This window comes from Pygoscelis adeliae, unplaced genomic scaffold (genome assembly GCF_000699105.1).
Source record: "Pygoscelis adeliae isolate BGI_AS28 unplaced genomic scaffold, ASM69910v1 Scaffold98, whole genome shotgun sequence".
Classification (NCBI taxonomy): domain Eukaryota; kingdom Metazoa; phylum Chordata; class Aves; order Sphenisciformes; family Spheniscidae; genus Pygoscelis; species Pygoscelis adeliae.
In genome coordinates this window covers 3,950,360-3,969,575 of record NW_008825547.1, presented here as the reverse complement: position 1 = coordinate 3,969,575, position 19,216 = coordinate 3,950,360, and the positions used below count along the sequence as shown (strand labels likewise).

Genomic DNA, 19,216 nt, shown 5'->3' with positions numbered 1-19,216 from the left:
ACACACATTCTTACAAAATAAAAAATAAAAAATAAGCTCAGGACAGTTCAGTTTTTTGAAAGAAACAGGAATCAGTCCCTCTTTCAGTCTGTACTGATACTTTATCTGTTGTAGCAAGGAGTCTTGCTGTTTAGATTTCTCTAAGGTATTATCTTTAAGATATATTATATATAACTATTATCTATATCACCAGAAAGATTAATCTATAAAATCTCCTACATTACTCCTTAAAGCCAGATGAGCCCTACTCTCCTGCCTTTATTATGATCAGATTTATTTTGTGAAGTCTGAGCTAGCAGTTTGATCAGTTCTTGAAGAACATTACATTGGGCACGCATATTCTCTTCCACAATGGAGAAAGAAAGTACAGGAATACAGAGGACATAATGACTAAAAAAGATTTGGTTTGATTTTCATACAAAAACCATTTTGTCTTCTAGAATCTTTAGAACTGAAAAGAAAAGCAGAGAAAATAAACAGAGGCATGTTTAAAGAATAAATGAAGCATATTGCAAGCAGATTTCTCTAGATTTCTACATCAGAGAACAAACTAATCTGGATAGGCTGACAACAATGAAATACTCCCTCCTGCCCTCCCCAAAAGAAGGTTCCTATGTACTTCACAATGATTTTATGATTCCCTTAAAACAAAAATAAAAAAATCTTCCAAACCTAAACTCAGAGCAAAGAGTAAGGTCTAGTAAAGTATCAGCTAGACATGTCCTTTTGATTTGAAATTCGTTTTAGTTACTTTGTTCTTATGCCAATAACTCCTCCAGGAATTACTCTTCTAGGAAAAGCCCTTTAAACCTCAAAAAGCAAGAATATGTTTACCATGTTTAAGAGCAATAAGTGGGTGGAAGAATTAGAAACATGAAAAAATAAAACTCTGCTTGGAACACTGACATTAGTGTTCAGGAAAGTTAACAAGAAAAGGTCATGGCCTAAAGTAGGTGCAAAGGCAAGATATCCTACAGAAATGTTATCAGTTCTACCAATCAGGCATATTTTAACAAAGCACTGATACCTCCCTGGCCTTAAAAGTCTGGAATATTGTCCTGGTTTCGGCAGGGATAGAGTTAATTTTCTTCCTAGTAGCTGGTACAGTGCTGTGTTTTGGATTTAGGATGAGAACAATGTTGATAACACACCGATGTTTTAGTTGTTGCTAAGCAGTGCTTACACTAGTCAAGGACTTTTCAGCTTCTCATGCCCTGCCCACGAGAAGCTGGGAGGGGGCACAGCCAGGACAGCTGACCCAAAACGGCCAAAGGGATATTCCATACCATGTGACATCATGCTTGGTACATAAACTGGGGGAAAGCTGGCCGGGGGGGCCGCTGCTCAAGGACTGGCTGGGCTTTTGTTGGTTGGTGGTGAGCAATTGTTTTTCTTCTGCATCACTTGTCTTTCTTGGGTTTTATTTCTCTATCTTTTTGTTACTTTCCTTTTCATTACAATTTATGATTATGATTATGATGGTTATTATTATTACTATTATATTTTACTTCAATTATTAAACTGTTTTTATCTCAACCCATGAGTTTTCTCACTTTTACTCTTCCAATTCTCTCCCCCATCCCACCGGGGGTGCAGGGAGTGAGCGAGCGGCTGTGTGGTGTTCAGTTGTTGGCTGAGGTTAAACCACAACAAATATTAAAATAGAACTTTTAGAGTATATTTAGTCCAACTCAGAACTACTTCATCAACTTAACTGTTTCACTGTTGCACGATGCTTATGAGGCTTAATGTTACATGGACATGTTACCTATGGAGACAATCATCTCTTAGTTACAAGAGAAAATTATGTCTATATAGAATATAAAACATTAGTATTTTTTATACTCTGTCCATGAAAGGTTTTATGTGAACATAAGTTTTAACAAAAAGACACTCACAGATTCAGTTACATTTTTCCTCATTGTTTTACCTGCCCTCTAGCAAAAGTGATCAGGCTGTTTCTCGAGTTAAGCCATCGTTTCCCCGAGTCACTCTTTTCTCCTTGTATACAAAGATAGGCCTCACCAGTGGCATCTGCTTTCTTCAAGTGTCCCGTGTGCAGATGGATTGCATATTCCACAACTTCAGAAAAAATACACATACAAAACCAAAAAGTCAGCAGGAGAAAATGCTCCTTGTCTTCTTGCCCAACCCCTGCATTATGCACCAATCCCTGGTAGAAACCATTGCAAATCTCATCTGAATCCCATACTGTACCACAGAAAGGGAGCACAGGTCTCTTCAGTCCTGGTGACTTACATAACCAAACCACGTTCCTGCTGCATAACTCCCTGTTTGGCAATCTGCAGAATACAGGTTTGTTCTGCTCTGACACCACTCCCAGAAAATCAGCACTACTGGCTGCTGCTTGGGGCGCAGGATCTCCTGTGTACTGCCCCCTTCCCCTAAGGTAGGGAATCCCTTTCTAAGAAACACTTCATGTTTACATGCTCTTTGGAAAGTCTGAGTTCTGCTCTCTCAGACTATTTCCTCATTTTTGTTTGTTTCTTCCTTCCTTCTGTGTGTATCATTTTCTCCTTGAAATGAAATGGGAGCTTACACTTATGAAGTGGCTTAGAAGAAAGCTGGGACCTGATTGTCTTAAGCTTTAAACTCATGTAATTATCGCCCAATGAATGAACACGTCAGGACTATCAAGCTTTCTCACTAGTGAGACCATAATACTATTACAATGTTCTTGAAGTTAAAACATGTTTATGTGAAACAGAAATAATGAATTAAATATTCTTTCATCAGCTTTAATACATAAATAGAAAAACCTCTTCATATTTTGGACCAGTCTGCAAAGAACCTTCCACGTACTGTATAATAACCCACAACTACAGATCAGCTAAGTGAAATTTGAGTTTAAGGGAAAGCATTCCTGATTTTCTCAGCTGTGGTCACAGTATAGTGATTAGAAGAGACACCTGTGGCCACTATGTGGAGCTTCTGCTTCCTTGCCTCTTTATGACACAATATATAGGGGAGTGATGCAGATGAGACCAGATTGTGTTAATTCCAAAGAAACTTCATCAAAAACTCCTATGTTAATTTTTAAAATGACCTATTTTAGCCTCTGAGTTTATCATGGAAACGAGGAACAAGGAAACACTTAAACAGAAGCAGGTCACAATCTCAACATTCATGGTTATTTGCATCATTTTAACAGAGACCAGGAAAAATAAGAAGGTTTGGGTGTGTGTGTGTGTTTATTTTTCCCCCTAGTCTTGTAAGTCTGCTCTCACTCCGATTACAGTAATAAATCTGTGCTCATTTGTAGAATGCTGGTGCTGTCACTTCAGCAATCTAACTTTGGTTAGATATATATATTCCTAATTTATATTAGGAATATGATCCTTATGTATTCAGCAGGGAAAGTCAAATGCTGTAGAAAATACCTATGATGGATACCCGTATATTCTAGGGATAGACAGTAAAAGTTAGGAGTCTAAACTTCGACGGTCTGAATATTCCTCTGCTTCCAACCACAAGCATCATTACTTCGGCCTAAGAAAAAAAGCTATTATCTTGCAGCAACACAGGTGTGTAAAACAAACCTTTCTAATATTTTTCAGAAGGAGGAAACCATTTTTATTCACTGTAAAATGCAAAGTCACATTCGGGATGTGAGTAATAAGCAATGCACACGTACCAAGAATGTATTCAAGAATGCATATATTATCTCTTGAACTTTTTTGTCACAAGCTTCAAGACTGAATTTTAATTTTTTTTAAGGACTGAACACCCTTAGAATCCAACATTTTCCAAGAACTGAGCTATCTTTGACTACTCCAAACTATTCAGCCCCAACTCCCACAGCCTTCATCACTGGCACAGTAAAGCAGATATAGACAACATCTAGACTCTGTGACAGTTACGTGCTGGAGAACGTCTTCCAGCCTCACGCTGCCGCTTGTTCCTACCTGGGACCTGGCTGGCTGTACAATGTCTGCTTTCCCAGGAAACCCGTGTGTGCAAAGGGAAATGGTGCTTTAGACAGACATGAATTCAAGGAGCAAATAAGAAGCACTTTCAGTCTCACAATTGACAATACAAGCCAGAGAGCACTGAAATACACATTATTCAAGTCTGAAATACATATTTCAGTCTAAAATACATCACAGGATACACAAATATCTGAGTATAGATCTTGGAAACATCTGATATTTTCAGTACAGTTTGCCTCTTGAATCAAATTTATTCCAAGATAGAAATGGCCCAATTTAGCCAAACTGTACATCCTTTAAAAAGATATAATTATGAGAAATTTCTGGTAGGTTTGAGAATGATTGTTAGAACCCAGAAGCTAAGGCTGTCATTTATTTTCATGCGTAGGTGATAGGAAAACAGGGAGAAAAAAAAATGTTCTGAAGATATTTATTTTTAAGCTTTTCTTACACCTCTTTTCACAAGTTGGTGTTATTCATATTGAGTGTTATAACAAAAGGCCTGAATTCAAATATCGTGGCATCTCATATAGCTATTTCTTTATATGTCTAAAATAAAAAGGTCACATCACTGGAACAAGGGTCCTAAAGGGTGGGTTTGCATACTGATTGAAAAATTAATATCTAAAAGGATTCATTAAATAATAAGGGCTGTATCAGGCTGCTAATAAAGGTGTTCTCATTGCAATGAGCAATTCTGAAATGTCTTTGTTTCTCTTCATCTTTTACTACATGGGGATGACATCTGAGAAAACCTGTTTTCTGAAAAGTAACTTTATTTCACTGCAGCACTATTTACTTTACTTTGGGGACTTCCCCTGGGATTTTTTTTAAATAATTTAAAACAAGAGCTGGGAAAATATTAGTAATTGATAGCATCACTCATGTTTGGTGATAAGAAGTAAACCAAGAATTTTCCTAGACTGTATCTCATCCCTTTCTTCAAGGCAGTTAAATGTGCACTGCCAGGTGAAAGACAACATAGCTGCGTAAAAGTCAGTGTAACGACACAGACTTGCTCTTGCTGGAGATCCAGATACTTGAAAGTAGATGAGCTGTCCCGGTGACTCTTTGGCATTTAGCCAATGGCATTTTTGCTTTTAGGGGAGTTAGGATATGAAGGTAAGACTGTGTTATTCATCCAGAGTGTTGCCTTGCCTGTATACCTTGGTCGTATAAGCAGATTCATTGAAGTTAAAAGGCTACTTGTGTGAACAAGATCAGAAGAGTTCGGTCCACAGATCTGATCACTCACATAGGACAGATTAGAAATCACAGTGCTCACAATTATCTGCTTTTGTCCAGAATCATTAATATACTTAATCATGAGCTTAGCCTTAATCACACAAGGAGTATTCAAATGAGATACACACTGAAAATTAGAAACATATCTAATATTTTTGCTGAGTCAGCATTTTCAGCTGAATCTATTGATGCATAATTTAAAACTTAGTGTAGTCACAGCAAATATTTCCCATTAATTTTCAAAGGTTTTGGATCAGAGAAAGGACTTCCACTATATAAGTGAAACCAAAATATACAAAGTAACCCCTACGAAGGAAGGCATAACACAAAAGAGATGCTGGGAAATGGGGTAAAAGTTCTCAGGGTGAGTTTGGGACCATTCTCACTATCAGATGAACAACATACCCCAACAACAAAAATCCACTAAAATAAGATGTTCTATTCAACCTTGCCATTCTTTGCCTCTTCCCAATCCTATTTATAAAAGCTCTGTTTCAGATGTAAGCCAACATAGTGCAAAACTGAAAGCGATCACCTAATGCGCGTTAAAAAGGGGGAAAAAACATGAATTAAAGATAGGACAGAAGGTATTGCTTTGAATTGGCCTTTTTTTGTTGTTGTGGAATTTACTATGTGCTATGTATTCAAATATCATTTATTGTGATAATTCAGTAACATTTGCCCACAGAACTCTCAATAGCCTTTCAAGGGTGAACAGTTTAATTGATACAATCACATCCTTTCTGAATGTCAGAGGCATAGTTAAACCTTTTACACCACTGTGATTTTAGCTTTGTAATGAAATCAGGCAATGCAGGTAATTTTTCCAATGGGGGAGGGAAGCTTTAAGAAAAGCTGTCGTGGAGGAAATGAACTATCAAATGAAATCCTCCTGTTGGAGCCCTCAAGACTGTTTTCTCTTACTGGTCTCCTCTGTAGATTGTCAGGTTCTCCATGGAAAGATAAGATGGGAGGTATGAGAATGCAAATGGAGCAGGGTAGGGTGCTATATTTCAGAGCTGTTGGATATAGCTGACAGGATCTTTTTTTTCATAAGCTTCTGCAAAAATTCTATTCTACAAAATAGTAAATTAAATAGAAAAAGGCAACATGGGCAATGAGTATTCCAGAGGTTATTGTCATAATTCCCTATTGAATCAGTTTTGTTTGTAAATGAATGTTAGGCAACTACGAATCAAAGATAAGTAGAGCAGGCAGGGATATTTTTTAAATATTCATTTGGTTCTATGGCAAAAAAACCTGTGAAAAGCTCTATTTGATGTCTAAGCCTGCTAATTTATCACATAAGAAGTCTCAAAAAGTTAAGATCACCTTTCTGTGAAATTAAAGGTTTGGGACAAGATCCTCAGTTGATATAGCCACACAGCTAATATGCTCAAGACAATGGAGCAAATTAGTTTATGACAGTTGAATATCTGGTCTTATTAATCTAGTCAAAAGTACAGGGTTCATCTAACCTACACAACAGAGTGTGGTAGAAAGATGCCTGAGTGAGGAGTTTGAACCAGTAGATGTAAGCAGAACAGCATGGTTCACTTCACTGCTTTATGCCTGAGCCAGTCTGGTTCATGCTAGTTTGGTGCCACGCTTAACCTAATAAGCCTAGTAAGTCAAAAGACTACATTAGCTGAAGCATTTCTAAACTACTTTCATTTGGAAGATAACACGAGACTTACCATTAACTTTAATGAAAAAGGAATTATTGGATAAATATGAGCTTCTGGACTGAACCGTATCTGGAAGAGTTAAGTATCATGTAGTGAGGGACTACTTCTCCATGCTCGAATACATTATGGTACACTACCACATAATAATGATCTATTGTGATTAACAAAGCAAAGGAAATGTCATACTTTATCAATGACATACATATAAAAACATAAAGTTGGGTGATTTTTAATAAAGATCAATATGTTTGTTAATATAAATGTTTCTTACTACAGATGTTAAGCACTTAAACCCTTCAAATTCTTATGTTAACAGACTTGACTGGGGGAGGGAGGAGGAACAGGATGTCAGTAGACTCCAGACAAAAACACTTGATTTGTGGCACAGGAGCCTAATGTCAGCCAGAAGAGGCCAGTTCACAACTGGAGTTAAAAATCCTTTAGTAAAGAGAAGGTAACACTGATCTTCAATAGTTACTTTGACAGATACATATTGCAAAGTTCTTACTGTAGCTTCAAACAGCTCCTATTGCTGTACAACTCCTGGTGCATGCCTTCAACTGCAGTCACAAATAATGGCATTCTAAAAATCATCAAGAAATTATCTAGAAATCATCAAGAAATATGGAGTCTAACAGCAAGAATTTCTAAAATGTTAATTGTTATTGTGTGCAATGACTTTGTCCCAGTGTGTTAATATGCACATCAATGTCCTGCACAGAATTATCACAGAATTCATAAAAAAAAAATTAATCGATGTCTTTTAATCCAAAGTCCAAAAGGGAGGATGATACAGATAAACTAAAATAATGTGCTCACAAACACTAGGATGGACAGACTAAAGAAAAGAAATCAAAAAATTATTTGCTTCTGTGATACTAGCTAATATCCAGAATACAAATTCAGCTCTGAGATAATCCCACAGAACCTAATGAAATCATGCAATAGAATCATTTGATCTTGGTTTTTTTTGGTTTTTTTTTTAATATAATTGTATCTGGGGAGTTACCTATAGTCTGGGCTTGGGCACTCACTTTTAAGAAGAAATATTTCTACAGATAGAAGAAAAAGCAATTTCAGAGATTCATGTTTAAATTTTGCTTATTTTTTGTTCATTTGTTTGGTTTTAATTATTAAGAATAGATTCAATGATAGCTGATAAATGTGATGGGATTTACTGGGCATGAAAATCATCCTCATGCCCCATCAGATGAGGTGGGATATGCAGGATACATGGACAGAGGATACATTAGAGCTCAGAAAGAGGTGAAGAAACATGGAACAAATGTGTTTGTAGATGCAGGAAAGCATTGGGAGTGGCCACTGTTTTTCACAAAGGAATTGCAATTTTCCTGAAGATTCCAAATTAGCACAGATGTGTATTTTTGCCTTGCTAAATCTCATGGAATCACTTAGTTTAGAACAGAAGTAATTATATTAGTATGGCCTTCATTACAACCAGGCAATTGACATTACTGATAAAGGTTACTGTTTATTTGGATGCTTAGTTTTTAGCATTTACTTTGCTTTCTATAAAGTTACATACCTGTTGTTTGCTTTGTCTGGGGTTAGCAATGATTGATATCGTTCAAAATTGTTCTTTTGTCTTTATTTGAATTTATTCTATCAAGATATTCATTAGAGACATCTGCATAAATGGATGTCTCTTTCAAAGAAATAATGAGAGCAAACACATAAAAATTATTTTTTTTTCTCTAGTAATCAAACTGGAATACAAGGAAGAAGCTGACAGAAATTTTAGACTGAAGTATTGCGGCTACAAAGAATAAAACTGATATTAACACTTCCAGTTGTAGATCACTGGACTCTACAAAATGGTTTGTAAGAAACTTCCTAGGTTAGTGGATACTACCTATCTGTAGAATAATTTTTGAGGGAGAGTATATACACATCTTTTTCCTAGAAATTTTCCAAGAAAAACACCTTAACTTTCTAATAGAGCCCAAAACAGAATGTCTTTACAAATCAGGATAATGCTGTCTTACAGTATGTCCATTTGGCTCTTAACATAATAGAGGCTTTGAGGGGTGCATTCTAGAAATTTTTTTTGTTTGAATTTCTAGAGTTTTTATATGCAGTTAAACATCTAGCAATTTTGAATTCACAAAGTATTTACCAATACTTATAATTTTCCCCAATTGTTCATAAATAAATTGGGGAAATAGAGCTTTTTAACAAGCTCTAGATTTATTATATTCAGCATTGTACACCCTGCATATATTACATTCAACATCTAATGTTATTTTGAATCTGACAGATCAAAACCCTAAAATAATAAATTTTTTTCAGTAAATGAATACAAGGTTACTAATTGTTTAAAACTATGCAAACCCACACAAAACCAGAGATTTAAAAGGTCTTCAGTGTTTTATTTGTTCAGGTTTCAACTTTAAATGGGATGAAATATTTAGGAAAATCTCCTTAGAGAATAGTGTGCAAAATTTGACATGGAATATTTTATTCCTTTTTCTGGGCCACTTCAGTCTTTTTCTATTAGCTTCTGTTTAAGCAGAACACTCTTTGTACTAGAGTCTCTAGCAATAAACCTCTTAACTGTAACTAAAAGCTTCAATATATGATCTTTACTATCCCCATCAACTCTTTTTATTCTAATGAGCTGCATAGATGGGAAGCCTGTTCTTAAATAGGTAGTGATCAAATTACCTCTATGCAATTGGTTGTTCCTCTCCATATTCCTGGGGGGGTGGGAGAAATCACTTCATTATCTCTCTGGCATCATACAGTTCACATGTGTTACTAACAGTAGAGAAACATGCAACTTACATGGTTTTGTGGAATATTACTTGCTCTGCTATAAATTTCTCATCAACATCAATAAAACTGTGCAATTTAAATTCTTGCATATCTCTGCTAACTAACTGTAACACATTTTAAAAATGCTATCTCTGTTTTGTAGGGGGTCTTTGCAATTCTTTCATTCTTAAAAAATTTACTATGTTTCTAGGTCACATACATTTCTTTGTGAATAGGAAGATTCAGGTAATATCACACAGTAGATGATATTTTGTACACATCTTCAGCTGACACAGCGTTAATTTGAAGAGATAATAAATAATCAAGAGCTAAAACTGGAACATCATCTAACATGAAAGAAGCCAAATCCTATGTTTGGTGTCAGCAATTATAGCATCTGTCATAATCCTGATACCAATGATTTCTGTTTTCTCAGCTCTCTTTTTTGATAAATGCACATGCAAAACCATCATATTTCTTAATATCAAATTCTTGTAGAAATCCTCACACAGTATTTTAGGCCCAAGAGAGATATATTGGTATTCCAGTGACAGATCCTGACCCCAATAACAAAAAAGGACTTAGCTTACCGGGCAAAGGCTCCTGATCTGCATAGAGAGCTGGCAGTTCCACACATTTGTCTTCATTAGGGTTGAACCAGCAATCAAAAGCTAAATACATCTCTTCCTTTGTGCCTGTGTGCTTCATATGCAGTAAATCTAAGTGCCATGGCTGTTTTAGCTCGCTGTGTGGGCCAGTTACCTGAACTTTGGATATTGAGCCAATATCTGCCAGTTCATCCTATGTGAGGAAAAAGATAAGATGAATGGATCTCTTTCTAATTGTGCCAGATCAAATGTAGTTGACAGCTGTATGGAACAGTTGAACAAACTTCAGTAGTTAAAGAATTGGGGCAGATTTATAACTGCTACTATTTCCCCCTTTTCTAATCAATACAAAATTGATTTACTAATGTGAATGAGGAGATGGAACGCTTGAGGTCTGATATCAGGGAACGAGTGATGGCAGTCACTGCTGAAATTTGTACACAGAACAAGGCATAGTGTTCATATATATTACACTGATTCAGTAGACTGTTTGCAGGCACAGAAGCTTTAGTAAATTCTAAAAATTTTGAACACTATTAGAAATATTTCTTAAAGCTTGTAATATAAAAATGGTACAATTAACTATAAATTTGAAGGAGAATTAATCCGATTTTGAGGAAACATCCAAGAGATCCTCCGTCTTCACCCTACATCATGTTTTCATATAGAAGCTGTCCGTTGAAGTCTTCCTCTTCTTGCATTCATGCTTGAGAAAAAATCTTCTAGTTCTGCTGGGGATAGTACAGCATCTCTATGACATATTATTGCTTGAGTAAGTTAAAGTAGAGGAGGACTTAGATAACTATAATTATTGTTTTTAAACCAACAATTTTTCCCTGTAAGGGAAAAAGAAGGGAGAAAACAGAAGTTGTCTTTTCCTCTTCCTGTTCGCTACTTCTTACATTCTTTCCCCTGCTCTTTCATTTCAAATACTGCCCAGCTAGTAGAAGTGCATGTGACCTGACTTCAGCCTTTCCTCTGACAGGGCACTTCCAATTTCATGTTATTTCTTTATATTTACCAGAGGTTCATGGAAATAACTTAGGAAAACCTTCTGGGTACTCCTCATTTTGGATCATGTTTATGGCCTAGGCTAGTCTGAAATAAACAGCCAATTATTTCTTTAGCTCAATCATTAAGTTCAATTTACCTGACTAATAGGAAGAAGAACCAGGAAACAGTTTCTTCGTTCACAACTCCAAGGCTGCTTTCTGATGAACCCCAAAATGAAAAGTAACATATTTTCATGCACTCTTTGGGCTTTTTGCCAGGGCTATCTTCACCCCTTTTTGTTTTTTTTCCTGATTTTCTCTTGCTACCTGCTTCCATGGTTCCAGCAGTCAATCCTGAAGAAACTTCTTTCAGGATGTGGCTTCATGGACATATTTCTCTGATGCAAAGCTGGCTTGTGAAATTCCCACTTCCCTGTCTGCCCACTTGCTCCCATTCCCTCAGTCCTGCCTTATATTTGTTTTGCAGCTGCAGGATGAACCGATCAACGTTAAAACAAAGGCTGAGGAACCAATCAAGATTAAAACTTCCAGTTTTCTCACAGGGATCAAGCATTTCCTCAAAACCCACAAAGGACTACAGAAGGATGGAACAAGCAGTACAAGAACAGGACAAGCAGTAGTCACACTTCCCTTGAATATTGTCCCAGCTTCCAGCACATTGTGGCTCAGGGATCTCCTGAGCCAGAGGAGGTGTCTGCAGTGTTTACCTTCAGGTCAGTTCCAAATTCTACTGAACTGGTCCTTCATGGAGAGCAAAACCAGAAAAGCATAAGAGTAACACAGTGTTGGCACTGGGAAGGAATTATAGCTACAAGAGGGAAGTAAGAGCATTGGCAAAAGAAGCAGGCTACAATTCAATGAAAGTGGACCTCAGATGCTTGTTAATATTTCAGTTCATTGGTAACAGGAGGAAGTGAAGACAAACAATGGAAGGGCAGAAGAACTTAATAAAGGGGAAAACTTGTGGGTAAAAAGGAGCTGATCAAAAGGAAAAAGAAAGTGATAATGACAAGCAAAAAGAGAGAGAAAAGGCAGTTAGCCCGGAGAAACAGGGATGTGGCAGGGATGAAAAAATTACACGAAAGAGAAAAATGAACTTTCTGTAAGTTTCATCTCATTTATGATTCTTCTTTCTCCATCATTGGCCCCAAAAGCTCTATAGTATCCCATGGCATATTGTATGTTTACAATTTACTTACTTCTGTGAGATCAACAAAACCTGTAAATCAGTACCTGCAGTGTGGTATATGCTGTGATATGCGCCAAGGGACGAATTTGCTTACTTAAGCATTCTCAGTATGAGACATTGGGAGAATCTGCTCATTCAAAAACCATTTTTCAAGTGACAGTGTTACTACCTACAAACAAAAATGATGACCTGTGCCAAACTACACAGAGGACTTAAAAATCAATTTGGTAGTTTAGTTTAAAGAAACAATTTATCTCAGAATTAAGTTGGTTATCGGCTACATGATTCTTAGGCTTTTTTTTCAATAGAGAAAGGCTGAAGTACTTTGAACTGAATTGCTTTTCCTGTAACTTGAAGTGGCAACTTTTTGCGACTCAGGTTGCCGTAGAAGATAAAAGAAAGACATATTGGATCCTCTTCATTGCTCAAGTCAGATCCAGTGATGTCCATTATCCAGAGACCTGATGACTTCATGTTGATTTCAGGCAGTTTAGGACTAGAAATCAATCTTCTACCTTTAAAAATGATCAAAGAGAAAGAGGAAAGATGACAGCATGAGAGAATGGCATAATATAACAGGATCTTAGCCTTTACGGTACACAGAGCTCTATTTGCAGGTTATGTTGTATCTATAGCAACAGTTCACTAAGAATAACACATCAGTACCTTTATTATATTTTTTTGCCAAGAATTTAACAGCTTAATGTTCTTTCTGTGTTTAAAATTTAGTTTCAGATGTATTTTCTTGATGCCAAGGTATTTTCCTTGTCATGTTTAGAAGTAATTACTAAGAGAACATTCAGTTACCTTTTAGAGGTCTAATTAATTGTTCTTAAAAATACAATCAATGTTACTAAAACCACTTTATCATTTAGAAGCACCAGCCATCTGTAGCAAGTAGGCACCTAATACAAAACGAATAATTTTGTATTCATTGTGTTCATTGAATGAACTCCACTTGTAACTAGATCTTACCCAGCAATATAATGTGCTGTAATAGTGCAAGACTGACAGGTAAACCTATAGTAAACACACAAAAATATTTGCCAGATCCTCAGAAGGTCTATATTACTATCTCCCTCCCTTTTTCTTCATTAATTGTTGTCATCCTTCATTTTCATTCCATTGTAACCATTCTATAGAAAATGAAAATTATTTAATGGAAAGGAACAGTTCAGTAAAATGTACTTTCTACAACTCAGAAAAAACACGCAACTGAATACCTGTATATCTATCACGGGCACCTTATGTTTTTAAGCTCTTTTACTCCCTCTGGGCAAACTTTTGTAGCTCATTTACTTTACATGGAATTGTTTTCACAGGGCTGAAGGAAAGAATCTTTTCTACTATTTCTAAATGACGAAAGGTCCTGCTGTAAGTGTTCTTTTGCCAGGTTTAGATTTGAACAACTTGTAGCATAGAAGGCTTGAAATGTGCAGAAACTGAGCATACTGCAACTGTTGCTTTGTCTGTGGAATAATACCACAGGTAAAGACTAGGCTCATTTCACTAACGTAACTTTTCTCTGGATTTCAGATGAGATCCTAAGCTACCTGAAAGTAGTGCATAAAACTTAAAGTATTTATCCCCATGAGGCATGCATCCCAAATTGCTTTAAATCTTTCATTGCAATGTGTTAAATTTAATTCAGAAGGTGAGTGTTCCATACGTAACACATTGGCAAGATTGAATTTTATTAACTTTGACCTTATCAGATGTGGTTTTGCTATAATAGTAAGATCAAACTGAAAATTCACATTTTCAATAAAAGAAAGATACTATAGATATCTCAAAGAGCTGTAGCCAAATTAAAAAAAAAAAAAAAAATATATATATATATATAAAAACAGGCAGGCCAGTTTTGCAGAAGAGCTTACCAACTGTCACAATCTCACAAACAGTCTCACATAACCCCAGATGAGTATCAAGCCAGTCCCACCATGGGAAGACCCATTCTTTTTCTGAGTCTTGTGATTCCTTGACTGTTACCATCTTGAGGTACATCCCAGCCCCGTAGCCTTCTCTATCATGTCCTATCACCACTTTTTGCAAATGACTCAGAGAAACAGCTTCCACCAAAAATGAATCCACCTGCAAAAAAGGTGGATATACTTAATAAAACAGAGCTTGGAACCAAATATGCTGGAACTTCAGGGAAAATGTAGTCCTGGATTCAGCTGAGGATTTAAAATTTGTGTCTTTTTTTTGTAATATTTAACATAACATCTCCCCTCTGAATTTAAGAAAGCACACACTGATTATACCTAACATTGAATCCCACATTCATCATTAATGATGCATTGTAACTTCATTTGATCTTTGGACATGTTGTGGTTTAACCTGGCAAGCAGATAAACACCACACAGCTGTTTGCTCACTCCCCCACACCCAGTGGGGGTGGGGGAGAGAATTGGGGAAAAAAAAGTAAGATTTATGGATTGAGATAAGGACAGTTTAATTGTACAGAAAAGAAAAGGAAAATAATAATAATAATAATAATAATAATAATAGTATATAAAAAATAAGTGATGCACAATGCTCAGCACCCACGGACCGATGCCCAGCCAGTCCCCAAGCAGCGGTCGCCAGCCCCCAGCCAACTCCCCCAGTTTATATACCAAGCATGACATCATATGGTATGGAATATCCCTTTGGCCAGTTTGGGTCAGCTGTTCTGGCTGTGCCCCCTCCCAGCTTCTCGCTGGCAGGGCGTGAGAAGCTGAAAAGTCCTTGACTAGAGTAAGCACTGCTTAGCAACAACTAAAACATCGGTGTGTTATCAACATTATTCTCATCCTAAATCCAAAACACAGCACTGTACCAGCTACTAGGAAGAAAATTAACTCTATCCCAGCTGAAACCACGACAGGGCAATATGGATCATTTCATATTACAATAAAACGCATATACCTCAACCTTCTGACAGTCAAACAGTTATGACAAGATTTTGGTTCTAACGAAATTTCTATCTTTCAGAGTATTTCTAGTTTCTAAAATTTATCATACAAACTTAGATATATAGTAATAGTCTTAAAGAAAAGTTAGAAATCTAAAAAGAGTGTGTTCACTTCAAGATGTTTCTAAATTCTTCTCCAATGGTCAGAAAAGCCTGTCTTTTTGTTTTTCTTACAAAATGAAAATAATTGCGGAAACAGCAAGTGGAGAAAAGAGTAAGAAATAGAAGGGAGGAAGTTAAGATGAAGGTGGAGAACAACTTAAGCAAAAGACGAGAGACGGGAAGGGAAGCAGAATGGAGAAGGCAGAGTAAGAAAAAAGAGAAGTAAACACAGGCATCAGTGGATGAGAATAGGGACAACAAAGACAAGAAGACAAGGAAAAATGTGAAATCATAGAATCATAGAATAGTTTGGGTTGGAAGGGACCTCTAAAGGTCATCTAGTCCAACACCCCTGCCGTGGGCAGGGACATCTTCAACTAGATCAGGTTGCTGAAATGCAAAGAAAGAAATTATATGCCCCACTAAATTCTTGCTTGTTTTGTAAGAAAGCCAGGTGTTCTGTATATGGCCCAGCCTAGGGCCAGATGGACCTGATGGTAGCTTATAAAGGTCAACAAGGTTATGAACAACTGGAGTTTAAACAGAAATGTCTAGGATTATAAATAACAACATCATCCTGATAAAACATTAATTCAATAGTAGGAACTTACTAAACCAGATGTCAAGACAATTAAAAAAGAAGATATTAGCCAACTGATCTCTAAAAAAATGTAGTACTTGCCAAAGTCCTATGTGTTGTCCCTGCTACTTTTTAAATAAAAATATTGGAGAAGAAGATTTTCTGCTACTAATATTAAAAGTACATTCATATGACAAAAATACTTTTTTTTTTTCTAGCAATAGTCAGGACCCAACAGCCAGATTGTAAGCAGAAATCATTAACTTTTTAAATTAAGACATTTTAGGAAATAAATCTGTTCATGAAGGTAAATTAAAATAATTATTGTGGAGTGTTATCTTCTGTATATAGGTATAGCCCTGAGATATACGCAGAAATTAAATTTAGAAATTCTCTCAGTTTGTTACTGATTCCACTTTTACCCTACCAAGTGCTGTGGTAATTGTCTAATGAAATAATTTCACAGAAATCTAAGTCTCTCCTTGACAATGTACATCTTGGTAGTGAGCTTTTTCAAACTTCAGTGTTCAGTGAGTGAACCTCTCATAGGACAGCCTAATACACAAGAGAAGAATGGTATTGTTATTGGTCATCTAGAAACACTGCTATTGTGTGCATTCTCTAAATGGATTTCTTGTCTCTTGTCTAAATTTACTGACTAGACATTGAGTTAGTGTTTCATGTGGGATTGTGGTTACAGAAACATCATTGATTGCAAAAGTCTCACAGCAACTTCTGTAACTTATTTTGAATCACTGATTTTTAATTCTTTGCTACCTGTGCTGTCCTATATTTGGAATGGAAGAAGTAAGAGGCATGATGACAGAGCTTCTCCCCATTAATCTGTTTTCTATGTGCTCATGTCGAGCCTTTATTATCATGTGGGGATGTTCTTGTACAGGAAGGAAATAACACTGGCATTGGTCTACTGTGAATATCTGGAAGGTAAATTTTGTTTCCAAATTCTTGCCCATCTGGAGCAAGATGTATTCTGAGCAGGCATTAAATGACACTTAATGCAGTACTAATCCCTGCACAGGTAAGACAGCATTTTCTGTGCCATTACCTTATTCCTTTGAAATTTTCTTCCTTCTGCTAAAGATGTATGAAGTTTCCTCACACCTGTGTCCCCTCTTTTGCCATAGAGAGTGATATAAACATTTGCAAATGTTTCTGCTTCCCAGCGGTCGCCAATATGTACAGAGACAACATACTTATAGACTGTACAGAAAGAAAAAAAAGTTTAAATAAACCTGATTAAGTACAAGGTGTACCTAAAAGAAAACAATAACACAGAGTATTTAGTAAGACTACTGCTTGTTTTTATTTCTGCAGCTACAAAAAAATCTTCTACACAGTGATTGAAATAGTCCAGTTACTCCTTTATGAATCTGATCTCTTCATGCTAATCTTGCTAAAGATGTATGAAGTTTCCTCACACCTGTGTCCCCTCTTTTGCCATAGAGAGTGATATAAACATTTGCAAATGTTTCTGCTTCCCAGCGGTCGCCAATATGTACAGAGACAACATACTTATAGACTGTACAGAAAAAAAAAATGTTTAAATAAACCTGATTAAGTACAAGGTGTACCTAAAAGAAAACAATAACACAGAGTATTTAGTAAGACTACTGCTTGTTTTTATTTCTGCAGCTACAAAAAAAATCTTCTACACAGTGATTGAAATAGTCAGATTACTCTTTATGAATCTGATCTCTTCATGCTAATCTCAATGAAGACTTTCCATTAATTTCCTTAGAAATTCAAAGGAAATTGGACTTGGACAATTTAGACTTATGCAGCTTAGAGCTACTAATAACTAGACAAATTCTGCCCGATTCTATTTTATTGTGCAAGATCTGGAAAATAAGAACTCATCTGAGTTTGTTCAGGGACTGTTAGAAACTGAATTATCTTTGCAGTAGATAATAACTATCACAGGTCAAAGAATAAGACACTATGTAAAGTTTATGCAAATTAGAATAGCAGAGATGTAGCATAATATCTGGATGCATGACATATAAGTATAAAAATTTACAAAATGCACTTATTAATTTAAGGTGCATGACAGGAACTATAAACTTTTTGTCTCTGTAGTGCTCCTGTATAAATGCACTTCTACACAATCAGATTAGATTTTCTTCTGAGAAACATCATTGTATTGCACATATATTCATACTCATACATAAAGAATAACCAAAATTTTTCAAATGTTATTTCTAATGTACAGCCCTGCTGAGTTAACATTTAACTAACATAATGCTATAGTTTCTTTTAAGGTCATGAATAGGTTTGAGGTATTCAGGGACCAGAACTTCTGGAACTTTAGTTTAGAAAAGCAGTCATGTCTCTAATTACTTTTATCTCATGTGTAACTGCCACATTTTCTGAACAAATGTGGTACTTCTATAGGTCTTCACATTCCAAGTGCATCTCTAAACATACTCTGAAACTCTCAGCATGTCAAAAAAATAGTCCTTAGGGAAAAACAAATAAAAAACTTTTTTGTACAATGAGGATTACTTCCTATACTTGTGTTAGTAACTAAGGCTATTATAAGCTATGTAATTCAATAGTAAGCCTACTACAAATAATTTCCATGGCTTTGAACATGTGCTTTATCTTTAAAAAGTATAATTATATTGGTCAGTTTTGCCCACTTAGAATCATACAGAAGATTTAGCAACTGTGGAACCCAATATGTGACTTAACTGGAAAATTAAAATTTCTTAAGTGGTCAGCGTTTTCGCAGTGCATATATGAAGACAATTGCAATAGAGCCACTGAAGATATCAAATTCAGACAAAGTGCTGTGTTATATCTGTGGCACTGATTTCTTTTCAAGAGGTTAGTTTACATTGGTTATATCTTCTCACTGTTTTTACCTGGTAAAGTTTTCTGGTCCTCATTGACTGCAGGGAATTCTTTCACCAGCTCCTTGTCTTCTCTGTTAAGAGAGAGCCAGCACTTACAGTCAAAGTTCAGTTCTTGTTTTGTATGTAGCTCTTCTAAGTGAAAAGACTTCAAATGCCAGCCCTCAAAGCCTGGCACATCATCACAGCTGACCCGAATCTTGTATACATCTCCCAGATCTCCAGTCTCAACCTGCA

The 19,216-nt window shown here is 36.1% G+C and overlaps 1 protein-coding gene across 1 annotated transcript in view; it reads right to left on the bottom strand.

The window, feature by feature from the left end:
* Window positions 1-19,216, bottom strand: part of RP1 (retinitis pigmentosa 1 (autosomal dominant)) — a 185,216-nt gene that overhangs the window by 54,891 nt on the left and 111,109 nt on the right. The window contains exons 32-39 of the mRNA XM_009332103.1: window positions 18,992-19,211; window positions 17,548-17,646; window positions 17,173-17,327; window positions 14,346-14,559; window positions 12,793-12,983; window positions 11,704-11,853; window positions 10,249-10,459; window positions 1,931-2,082 (exon numbers count right to left, since the gene is read on the bottom strand). Coding sequence (XP_009330378.1) covers window positions 1,931-2,082; window positions 10,249-10,459; window positions 11,704-11,853; window positions 12,793-12,983; window positions 14,346-14,559; window positions 17,173-17,327; window positions 17,548-17,646; window positions 18,992-19,211 — 1,392 coding nt within the window. The remainder of the gene's footprint in view (window positions 1-1,930; window positions 2,083-10,248; window positions 10,460-11,703; window positions 11,854-12,792; window positions 12,984-14,345; window positions 14,560-17,172; window positions 17,328-17,547; window positions 17,647-18,991; window positions 19,212-19,216) is intronic.